Raw genomic sequence first — 12,885 nt, 5'->3', positions numbered from 1 at the left:
TCAATTCATCACTCATGACTAAAAAAATTATATATAAGAAAAGAAACAGGTAATGAAGGAAAAAATCTTCACTAATATTTCAAATAAAAGTCATATTCCAAGATATATAAGGAACTGATTCAAATTATAAGAGTAAGAGAGCCATTCCCCTAAAAATGGTCAATTCTCCAAATGATAAATAGTCAAAGGATATGAACAATTTTCAGATGAAGAAATTGAAACTACTTGTAGTCACATGAAAAGGTGCTCCAAATCACTATTGATTAGAGAAACGCAAATTAAGACAACTCTGAGAAAAGTTATCTTAACCTGCCAGATTGGCTAAGATGACAAGAAAAGATAATGACCAATGTTGAAGGGGATGTGGGAAACTGGGACATTGATACATTGTTGGTGGATCTGTGAAAGGATCCAACCATTTTGGAAAGCAATTTGGAATTATGCTCAAAAAGTTATCAAACTGTGCATACCCTTTGATCCAGGAGTGTTTCTACTGGGATTATCTTAAAGGAGGGAAAGGAACCCACATGTACAAAATTGTTTGTGGCAGCCCTTTTTGTAGTGGCAAGAAACTGCAAACTGAGTGGATGCCCATCAGTTGGAGAATGGCTGAATAAGTTATGGTATATGAATGCTGTGGAATACTACTGTTCTGTAAGAAACGATGAGCAGGATGATTTCAGAGAGGCTCGGAGAGACCCACATGAACTGATGCAAAGTGAAATGAGCAAAACCAGGAGATCAATATACATGGCAACAACAAGACTATACAATGATCCATTCTGATGAATGTAGCTCTCTTCAACAATGAGATGATTCAAACCAGTTCTACTTGTTCAGTGATGAAGAGAGCCATCTTCAGATAAAGATAAAGACTCACAGGAACAAAGTATAGAACACAACATAATATTCTCACTCTCCCTGTTGTTATTTGCTTGCATTGCTTTCTTTCTCAGTTTTTCTTTTCCTTCCTTCTTGATTTGATTTTTCTTGTGCAGCAAAATAATGGTATAAACATGTATACATGTATAAAATATAACATATATTTCAACATATTTAATGTGTATTGGACTACCTGATAGCTAGGGGAAAAGGGGGGGGGGAAGGAGGGGAAAATTTGGAACAAATGGTTTTGCAAGGGTCAATGTTGGAAAAAATTACCCATGCATATGTTTTGTAAATAAAAAGCTTTAATTTAAACAAACAAATAAATAAACAGATGGTCAAAAAATATAAGAAGCAGTATTCAAAGGAAGAATTACAAGCTATCAATAACAATGTGACAACTTGCTAATAAAGAAAAGCAAATTAAACCAAATATCAGATTGGCAAAGATGGCAAATGAATGTTGATATATATACAGGTGAAAAAAATCACTTAAGCACTAAAATGCAATATTGTTATAACTCTAGGAAAATAGTCACTCTAATTCATTTTTTGTTGGAATGACGGATTGGTGTTGACAATCTGTAGAATAGTATAGGAATTTGCAATAAGTCACAAAATCAATTAATTTAATTAAAAGACATCACATTAAAAGTATATAAAAAGCAAAATGGAAGGGCAGCTAGGTGGCACAGTGGATAGAAAACTAGCCCCAAAGACAAGAAGATCTGAGTTCAAATCTGTCCTCAGACACTTAACACTTCTTAGCTGTGTGACCCTGGAAATCACTTAACCCCGAATGACTCAGCAAAAAAAAAAAAAAAAAAAAAGGATCTGTGCAAAAATATTCACATGTTCTAATAACATAATGAAAAAATATTTCTTTAGCAATCAGAGAATACTGAATAAATTGTGTATATTAATATAATAGAATATTATGGTACTATAAAATACTATAAATATGAAGAAAATTCAAGGAAATATGGAAAATTTTTTACAGATAGAGGAGAGGGTTTTATTTCACTTAGTCTTGGAGAGTTCTCTTACAGCACTGAAAAGTTGTGACTTAAGGTAAGAGTAAATGAAACAAAAAGCAAATTCAGCAGAACACCAGAACTATATATTCAATGATTAAAAAAAAAGAATGACGAAAGGAAATAGGGGTGGGAGGAAAGGGAGTTGATCAGTGACTATCTAATCAAATGATTCCCTCTTAACCTATTTTCAGAAAAGGGAAGGTAAAAGAAATAATGAGGTATCTATTTAAGCCTTGATTGAAGTATAAAAGCTTACAATGTATTACATCTCTTTACAAGGTACAGAGAAGTTCTTTGATGAGATTAGAAGACAGTTAGCCAGTGGTTGACCATGAATCAATCATATTCCATTTAGTTTTCCTTAACTCCTGTACCTTTGATCTTAAAAAGGTAACTACAAATTACTACTTCCTGCCATTTTTCTAAAAATTTTATTTCCAAAGAGCTGTTGGGGATACCTCATCCCCTCAGAATCCCTCTCTCTAAAGAGGACAGAATTGTTCCTGGGACCCAGTCACCCAAATCAGATTATTTAATCTCAGAGAGGAAACAGAACAGGCTTTAAAAGGTAAGATTGGTGGTTCTTTAAAAGGTAAGATTGAAGATAAACTAAGATTAGAGAATAGAGGCAAGAGATAATTTAGCAGAATGTGACTCTAGGTGGAAGAAGTGAAAAAAGCTAACTATGGAGGGAGAACGCAGCAACTTGAGAGCAAACAGTTCTTTGACTCTTGTAAGGACAGGAATTTCTCCACACTAAAATAGTGACATCCTTTAACAGATTTCTTTGATCAGTAGGAAACACCCAGCTCTGAGGAATATGATCTTTGTTGTTCTATTAGTTGTTTTATCAGTCTGTGTCCAACTCTTTTGGGGTTTTCTTGGCAAAGATACTAGACTGTTTTGCCATTTCCTTCTCCACCTTATTTTACAGATGAGGAGGCAAAGAAGATTAAGAGACTTGCCCAGAGTCACACAGTGGCACTCCATCCACTGCATCATTTAACTGCTAATATTGCTAATATTGTGTTCTCTATGAATTAAGTAGAAAGTGGGATCACTGGGACTTGAGCTTTAGAAAAAACCATACTCAAATGAAGAATCTGCCTAGTAGATTTACTCTACTAGGGAGGGTACTACAACATGGGTGATAAGAAAACAAAAAATATAACAATAAAATTTTATTTTTTAAGAAATAAAGTAGGTGGACAGAGAGAAGGTCATAACAATGGTCTCTTTCTTGTTCAAGCTTGTATGTCCCTCAACTGCTATTTCTCCAACTCCCAAATACATTAGAAATAGCTCCCAAGTTTAATATTAAGAGGGTTATCTGTTGATCTTACTTGTTTCTTTTCATGTTTAAGGAAAGCCTGTTCTGTTTCCTCTCTGAGATTAAATAATCTGATTTGGGTGACTGGGTCCCAGGAACAATTCTGTCCTCTTTAGAGAGAGGGATTCTGAGGGGATGAGGTATCCCCAACAGCTCTTTGGAAATAAAATTTTTAGAAAAATGGCAGGAAGTAGTAATTTGTAGTTACCTTTTTAAGATCAAAGGTACAGGAGTTAAGGAAAACTAAAAAATTCTAAATTCTCTACGACTCCAAAGACAATTTGTGCTCATGGCTTCTTCTGCAACCCAGACAAATAGGAATATTTCGTGGACTAAGCAACCTCTAGGAAAGAGTATCCTACTTACCTATATAGATAAGCCCACTCTTGGAATGTATTCTGCTTCTCTATGATAAACTTAGCTATCCACATCAGTAATAGCAGGAATAACAACTTGTCTCCTTTGTCCCTGGGGAATATTCAATGCATTGAGCACATGAAGTTTCTGGAACACCACAGCCCCAAATCCATTCCCCACAAAAATACAACACTATAAATAATAAATTTCCAAAGGAAGATAAGCATTCTTTCCCCTCCTGGCTCTATATCTTGGATTAAACTATCTTTTATTCTATTCATGAAATAGACAGCCCTTTATCATTTGCCAAATTGAAGAATTATCAAATTTTGATGTTAGAAAGAATCTTTTTTTAAAATAATATTTTATTTTATTTTATTTACTAATAACTTTATATTGACAGAATCCATGCCAGGGTAATTTTTTTACATTATCCCTTGCACTCGTCTCTGTTCCGATTTTCCCCCGCCCTCCCTCTACCCCCTCCCTTATATGGCAAGCAGTCCTATATATGTTAGATATGTTGCAGTATATCCTAGATACAATATATGTTTGCAGAACTGAACAGTTCTCTTGTTGCACAGGGAGAATTGGATTCAGAAGGTAAAAATAACCCGGGAAGAAAAACAAAAATGCAGATAGTTTGTTAGAAAGAATCCTGAAATTCATTTACTCCAAAATGTACCTGACCAAGAATCCAATACCTCTAGTGATAGAAAATTCATTAACTCTTATCGACTTTTGCGTAGCTCTAGTTCTTTGGAGAAATGAGGTAAGGTATGTAGAAAACAAGCCTTGACATCATGAAGATTTGGGTTCAAGTTCTGCCTTTGCCACATAAAAACTGTATGACCAAAGGCAAATCACTTTATCTTTCAATACCACAGGCAACTTCTCTAACACTGTAAATTATAGAAGAGTTGCTTATCTGCAGCAGTGCAGAATTTCCAAACCAGGAATTTCCCACACTAATGAAATCACAAGTTCTGCACAAAATATTCACATATGAATATGTGTATGTGTACAAGCTTTTCCTTATTCTAAACCAAAATCATGCCCCTTTAGTTTTCAATGGCTTTCAAACCAACTTGTTCTGGAAAGTTTTTCAGACTGATTTGAAACCATCTGTTTCCATATTCTAGAGTGATACTGTCAATATTTGGATATAGTAGTAGACACTGATATTCTATTTTACATTCATCTGTCCATCAAGCCCTTTCTGCAAGAGGATATTGATTTAAAAGGTATTGAACACACACACACACACACACACACACACACACACACACTCCCCCTATATACTTCCTTAGTCTCATAAGCTAATTGAAAAGAGATCATGCACTAGACCAAAAAGTAGGTCGTTACTATTTTTAAATTAGCTTTTCCTCCATCCCTATAGAATCAAGTCAATAAGGATATACTAAGGCAGCCTGAGAAAGAGAAAATTAAGGCAGGAAAATAGTTGGGAAGCTTAATGCTAACCTTTCAATATCTGAAAGGCCATTATCTATCTCCACTTGAGTATTGTAAACAGTACTTTTGCTTATACAATATTTGTATTGTAAAAAAAAAATGGACTTAAAGCATGGATCTGCCCAATCTCGTGTAAAGGGCTTTAAAAAATTGACTATCTCAGATAGTTTGGTTATAATACTGTCTAGTGGTTCAGTTATAAACTAGAAGATCTTTTGGGTTCCCTTCTAAAATTTCCTCTATTCTGTGCCTATCAGAGAAGAATAATGGGGGAGCTGGTAAGCCTATTCTTGCTCAGATACCTGCTACTTTGCCCTCCTTACCTCCAACTTCTCCTACCACAAGTCATATCCAGGCACTCTTGTGGGGATTTCTTAAGCACACACTGGACAATCTCCTCAAACTGTTCACTGGTGAGACTTGATGTGTGTGTGTGTGTGTGTGTGTGTGTGTGTGTGTAAAAGAGAGAGGAGAGAGAGAGAGATAGAGTTAATCCCTCCCAAACTTTTATATAGTAAGAGAAAGAAGGGATTAAAGTTGTAGTAGGAGAGGGAGAGATTATATATGAGAAAATGTCCCAGATAAGGAGTAAAGTAAAATGATATGAAAACAAAGAAATCTAGGTCATCTCCTACTCTGGAGAATTCTCCACAGGAGAAGCTGCCAGAAGACAGGTAAAGAAATGATATGATCTTTACCAGGCTGTCTGTAAGGTATCTTTTCTGTTTTCCTTTCATCTCCTTTAGTGGCTTGTTCTTTGCTAATGTTGGTAACTAGGGGCCCCTTCACCTTCTTGTCACTTCCTGAACTCTTTCCTGTGACTTTCTCCTTTTTCTTCTTTTTCTTTCTTGTCTTTTGGCTGGCCTTGTGGGGCATTCACACCAGGGAGCCAGATTCCCTGAATATCTTCATTATTAAGGGCATCTGGAGAGCAAGGGATCATGGTGCAAGCTTTTTTTTTAGGTGGAATAAAAGTCTTCTTTGGCCCCTCCCCACTTTCTGAAACTGAAATTTGGTCATTTGGAAGTCTTTAACATGTATCTAAGAGCTTATGTAAAAGTGAAAAACATAGAAATTCAATTAACTAATAATGTATGCAAATGTGAGAGAAAATAAATGTTGTTCAAAAGATTACTGATTTTTATCTTTGGGTGATATTTAGTTCTTTCATGTCATTACTAGAGGTAAAATCTATAGGTAGCATTTCATATAATTAGGTCAGTACTCTCTTTCCCACCCAAAATTAAGTTGGACCTCTTTTTCAAAGCTTTATCTCCCATTTTGTATATCCTTAAAATATAAAATCCAAACATCTTAATATGATATTTTGGTTCCAAGCAGGCTATATGGCTATACTATTTTTTCCTTTTCATGGACCTTATACATTTAATAATTTGCTACTTTGCTCATGCACTTCTAACTTTTCTCTGACAAATGAAAGTTTACCAGTACTGAGGTAAAATGTCATTTCCTTCCTAAAGATTTAATAATTCTTGAAATGGAAATAATCTCTAATGAACTTCTGGAGCAATTTGTTTATATCTTTCTTAATGAGATTTATTATATACTCTACTTTGCAGTATAGATGCTACTATATAGATGACTTTATCTCCCTTACTCAATCTCAAGCTACATGAGAGCAGAAAAATGCCATCTAGGTTCCTAGTAAAACTGAACCACTCAGTTTTACTGGGTATATGATATGATATATATATGCCTTCACTATTCATTGTGCCTAAAATATCTTTCTTCTCTTTCCTTGACTGCTGAATTCTTACTCATCTTTTAAAGCACCAATGGTTAGAGAGCCAGCCTAAAAAAGCTATTTTGGAGTTACACATTTGACTACTCCCCACTGGATGACCCTAAGCTTTAGCCAAATCTCTAGCACTAAAACTTGTAGAGAATGTACTGATCTGTATTGCTTAATTGAGGAAATTTTTTCTCCTGGGAGTTTCCTATACTAATAAAACAACAAGTCCAGTCCCAATCTATATCTCATTAAAGTCCAAACCAAATGTTGTCTCTTCCATGAAACCTTCCCAAGTATTATGCTCCCTATAGCTGATGTTTACATATAGCATTTTAAAGTTTAAAAAGTTCTTTCCATAAATTGTATCTTCTAAGCCTCAATTCTACAAATTACAACAAATATACACATAAGAAAAAACTGAAACTAAGATAAGTGAAAAGAGTGACTGATATGGTCAGTTAGTACTAGAGGTAGAATTTGAACCCAGAACATCCTGATTTCAGGCCCAGCATCTTACTAAGTAAGAGTTCCTTTCTTCTCAGACCTCACATAGTACTAGCTTGATAATTAAATAAATAAATTATTGTATGATATTATATTTGTGGACATTTGCCATATCCACTGAGTTCTTTCGCCTCCTTCTTTTCTTTTCATCTCCAAATAGTTATGTCTTTAAAATCAGAATTCAGATTGAGAATTCAATCACTGATACTACAGGAGGAGGAAAACTGACCTGGACAAAACTGCATCACAGGAGCATAGATCTAACAGTTGGAGGAGACCCTAAAAGCATTGATTCCAATTCCTTCATTTTACAAGTGAAGAAAGTGAGGTAAACAGAGATTAAGTGACTTACTCTAATGTTTCTACAGCTAGAAAGCATCTGGAGCAGAATTCCAACTCAGATTGTTTTCCTGATTTCAGGTACAGCGTCCTACCTACGGAATCATCTATCCAAGGATTTTTTTATTCTAGTTGCTGAAAGGATTGTCTTTTATGGACATTCAGTGGATGGTCAGAGACTAGAAAATGGAAAAAAAGAAAGTAAGGAAAAGAAGTATCTCCTATTTTTGACTCACCTTTGTTCTTTAAGGTTGTCATCATTTAGCTTAGATGCTATGACTACTTTCTCTTTCTGTTGGAAAAAAAGAATAAGAAATTAAATATTAATTACTCAAAAATAGACATGAATTTTATTTTCCTTTCAAATAATTATCAGGAAAAAATTTCTTACAGAAAAAAGGACTAGGGTTATTTCTAGAATAGTTAGAATATCTACACCCTCAGACTTCAAAGAATCAAATTCTGCTCGAGCCTAGGATTTATATAGTTCTAAAGTCATCCCAACTTCCTTCTTGACTGCTCCTGCAGAATAGAAAGACAAGGATAATATCTCTTGAGATATCATTTCCCCCATTAACCCCGATTCCCTATTCCTTTGCAGGACTTTTTTATTGTCATTAGATTAAAGTCGTCTTCATCAATTCCTGAGAGCTTACAGGGAGGAAAACTCAAATTAGAATATAAAACTGACAAGTTTCTACACAAACAAAATTAATGTGGTTATAACTAGAAGGAGAATTGAGGGGGGAGAGAAAGAGAAATTCTTCTAGAAAGTTTTTTTTAAATAAAGATCTGATCTTAAAGTTATATAGGGAACTGAAACAAATTTATGTTAATAAAAGTCATTCCTAACAGGTAAATGTTCAAAGGATATAAACCAACAGTAAGTATTCAAAAGAAGAAATGTAAACTACTAACAACCACATAAAAATTTCCCAGATCACTAAAAAGAAGTTAAAATTAAGACAAGTAAGGTTTCTATCTGCTAAATGTCTAAAAACTGGGTCTTCCCTCCTCCACAAATGTACCCATGAAATAGATTTAAATATAATTTGTATTATTAACATCTCCCTATTACTTTCTTAAGTCTAGACAATCAGCAAAATAGTAAATCAAACCCTGATTTGTAGCATTTGTCTATTTTGATTTCCAAGGTATAAATGTCATTCCCAAATGATGTATCTATATTCTGTTTCCAATTCTTTACTACAACAAAAAGTGCTGCTATGGATATTTTTGTACATATGGTTTCTTTTCCTCTCTTTAATCTCTTTGTAGTAAGGTATTAATAGAGATTACAGGGCAAATAGTTTGTATAGTTTAGTTGGGGTAAAGTTCCAAATTACTTTCCAGAATGACTATTGCTTAATAGCCCTACACTAATCCCTATCACCCAATCCCTCTGACAACTGTTATTTTCCTTTTTTTGCTATCTTTGCTAATCTGATGGGTAGATAAATATGAGGCCAATGATGTGCTAAAATCAATTAATACTGACTCTCACAAAACAATTATCTAATTTTCAATGAGCATTTACACCTTGGAAATCAAACACTGTTTGATTTACTTAAAGGGGCATAGCATGGGAGGGGGAAAGGTATAGGAAAGGTAAACCAAACATTGTTTTGAGGAAGATTCAAATTAGAATATAAAACTGCTAAATTTCTACACAAACAAAATTAATGCAGTATAACTAGAAGGAAAATGGAGTTGAGAGGGGTAGTGAGGAGGAGTGGGGGAAGGAGAGGGAAAGGCTTTTTTGATAAAGGTCTGATCTTTAAGTTACATAGGAAACTGATACAAATTTATGTGAAAAAGTCATTCCAACAGGTTCAAAGGATATGAACCAACAGTAAGTGTTCAAAGAAGAAATGTAAACTACTAACAACTACATAAAAATATCCCGAATCACTAATAATAATAAAAATTAAAATTAAAGTATTTCTGAAGTTAATTGAGTAATTTATGATATATAATTGTAATGGAATATCATTAAGTTGCAAGATATGACAAAAGAGAAGGATTCAGAGAAGCCTGGGATTGCATGAAATATTATGAAGTAAAGAGAACAAAATCAGGAGAATACATTTATAAAAAATATAAATTTATATAAAATGTATACCAATATTGTAAATAAAAATAATTATGATTTAAGAACTGACCAATAAAATGACGAGTACAGAATGATTCCTACAAACTGATGATGAAATATGCTTCTCATTTCATGAAATTTAAGTTTTCAAATAAGGGGTTGGAAAAGAGTGTTAGGTAGTAGAAGGACTGTAATATCAAAAAGAAAGAAAGAAAAGTGTCAACTAACCATTTAAAAATAGATGAGAGCATAAGGAAGTTCAGAAAGGGATAGCAACCAAATGTTATATAATTCCATTTACAATGTTAAATTTGAAATTTTTTTAAACACAAGCTGTATTTAGTGCCTATGGATAGAAAGGCAAAAGGAGAAGCTGGAGAAAAAGCAGACTTTTTTTTTTTTTTTTTAGGATTTCCCTTAGTTCTTAAGTAGGTGGATACTGGTGGCTTCTGTCTAAATCCTGGGCATTTTATAAAGGCCAATGACCTGCCCCCATATCTACTTTCTCTGCTACTATGGACTCCTACTTTCTCTTTCTTATTTTGCTGGTTGTCCCTAGACTGTCAATTTTTCTGGTTCAATTCTGTAAGACCCTACTCCTTCTCCACTTTTAGATCCTTTGAATCACTACCTGGTTCTGAAATAGCTCCCTCTTTTCAGTATAATCAAGTCTCTCTTACTAAAGAGGTTTGATTATTGTAAAGAAATGTGTTTCAATCAGTTTTGACTAATTTGAATCAAGATGCATTCTTCACAAAAGTAATTATTTTAAAATGGGATGGGATGATCAATGAACTACTGCTCTTATTTTATGGTTGCAAAACACCTTATACACATTAACTTATAGCTCTCTTATAGAGAATCTGATAGGCATTCTTAAGAAAAGTTTTAATAAATGTTTAACATTTTAGAGATGACTTCTAGGCTAATACCTAGAATGTATTTTTGCTCTTTCAGTACCAGGATTCTGGGAGGTTGGAGTTATTTCTTTTCCATGCCATTAGCTTTGGTCCTACTACTGTTTGTATTCGTCTTTTGTTAGGAGGCCAGTTACTGGTGTCCGTTTCATTTAATCATTTGGTATAAATTAGATTTGACATAAAGATACTTATTATAAAACTATAGCAAGGACAAACATACAAGCATTTACTGATAGCTCTGTAACATACTCCCCCATACGTCACCTCCATCTCTGGGGGAATAGGCTTAAAACTTAATTCTATTCCCATCTAGTCCCACCAACTTCACATCTAAAAAGTATCATGATTGCCTAAATAAGTCCTTTCCCTGAGATCCCAAAGTCACTCTAAATATTTCTCCTTTTCCTCAGGGCATCTATCCTGCTTTGACTACAAAATCTGGCTTGGATTCTGACTCCTAGGTTTCTGTGGCTCCTTCTCCTACCCTTTGAAACTCTAAAGGTCAGAGACTCTGCCTTCTTCACATAGAATGGAAAAGAAGTAACAGAAAGGGCAAGGATCAAAGAGCATTTTTAAGGGCTATATGGCATTACAGGGGAAGATGGACCCAAGGCCCTCCATCTTCTCACAAGGTCACTCACCAGAAGCTGTGAAAGAAGGCATCACCAGAGTGAAGAGTGGCAAGAGGAAGTAGCTGATACAGCCAGGAGGTTTTTATTGCTCTGAAGCCAATCAGAGAGCTTCTCATTCACTATGTGGTTAGCCAACCAGAACCAGTTACAAGAGTGTCCACCCGTTCTCCAAAGTTTTTTCTCCAGCATTCTCCTGGAGGGAAGCCACTTATCTCCTCAGGGACCATCACCCTCCAACTGGTAAGATTATATCAGCTAGGTGGGCAGATGCTAGACTGTAAATTAACATAAATCAACTCCAAAATATAATGTTCATTGAGAAGCTCTTAGAACTTCTGGCCAAAATGAATGCTTAAGAGGAAGCAGGCAGCCTCAATCCCTTACTCCAACAAAAATCTAAAAATAGGACCAAACAATACAATGAGATCCCACAGTAATTTCATCCACTGCAGAACTGCATAATCAACCAGAATCCCAAGGGCAGCAAGAGGGCCTGCCAGAATAGGATAGGGGGTTTGCCAGAAGTGGCAACGCAGGCAAATCATTCAGTACCCTGAATGTTAAAGACTTTTCTGAGAGGAGGGGGGGCAACTCCTTACCAGTACTCTGCACACACTGTGGAAGGTGGAAGGTGGAAGTCAAAGGAATCCAAGTGACACCAAGTAGAGTTTAAAATCCCCCACACAAGGATAGCTGCCTGATCTTGACAGAGGCAAATAGGTGGTGAAAGAGAAAGTGCTGTAATAAAAAAGAACTGAGTGTTCTTGGGAGTCAAGACAGATGCCAGTCAATCTGCATTAGGCTGAGAAACTGCTTGGGTAGCCTGGCCCCTTGTAGACAAGTTGACAATTATATCTTCATGGCCTACTGGTTTCTAAGGGAAAAGAATTCAACTTTTGCCACTGCCTTGTACCTCTCCTTCAGGAGGGGTTTTCTTCTTTTCCCACTTTTCCTGTACCTTTCCCCCTCCCATGCCACACTCTTTTAGGTGAAAATTTGTGTTTCTTCATCCAACATTATAGCCACATATATTTCCCTTCCTGTTGTAATAAACCTAGTTTTCATGTAAGTTTTATGAAGTTGTGATAACTTGTTGACAATCCAAAGAATACCCCAGCCCAAACTGACCCTTACCATAGCCTTTGGTTGCCTGTCTGCACCCAGATCCAGAAAAGAAACTTCTAATTCCAGTCAGTACAGTTCAGGCTAAGCCAAACAAAGCCTAAGACAGCACCAGGCCTAAGAATAGCCTAGAAGAGAGATCAGCCTTTGGGCTTTCTAGGAAGGGCATAGCATGGTACCAGCGGCTAGAGCTCAACTGCAAAAGAAAAAGCCCTAGACAAAATCCAGCCCGAAAAGTCTGTCCTGAAAGTCTGTGGCAATAATCTATTAACAAAACAACTCTAGATCAAATAAGCATGGGGCAGAGGTGAGGGGAGGTCCCTACATTGGAAAAGTCCTAGAATCCCGTAAGAAAGAACCCTGAGGCAAAGCCTAATCCTGGGCAGCTCCAGATAAGAATTTAGTCCTACTAAAGTCAGAAACTGAAAGGCTATCTCACAT

At 35.5% G+C, this 12,885-nt stretch overlaps 1 protein-coding gene across 8 annotated transcripts in view; it reads right to left on the bottom strand.

The window, feature by feature from the left end:
* Positions 1-12,885, bottom strand: part of ZCWPW1 (zinc finger CW-type and PWWP domain containing 1) — a 39,717-nt gene that overhangs the window by 20,950 nt on the left and 5,882 nt on the right. For 6 of the 8 annotated variants that reach the window (XM_051996029.1, XM_051996028.1, XM_051996022.1 and 3 more), the window contains exon 2: positions 7,915-7,970. In XM_051996029.1, the coding sequence (XP_051851989.1) occupies positions 7,915-7,939 (25 nt within the window). In that variant the 5' untranslated portion in view covers positions 7,940-7,970. Of the gene's footprint in view, positions 1-7,914; positions 7,971-11,331; positions 11,379-12,885 lie in introns of those variants that run through there. The other 2 variants (XM_051996023.1, XM_051996026.1) reach the window with 2 other exon arrangements.

The sequence above is a fragment of the Antechinus flavipes genome, chromosome 4 (genome assembly GCF_016432865.1).
Source record: "Antechinus flavipes isolate AdamAnt ecotype Samford, QLD, Australia chromosome 4, AdamAnt_v2, whole genome shotgun sequence".
Taxonomy (NCBI): domain Eukaryota; kingdom Metazoa; phylum Chordata; class Mammalia; order Dasyuromorphia; family Dasyuridae; genus Antechinus; species Antechinus flavipes.
This window is presented reverse-complemented; position numbering and strand designations above follow the sequence as displayed.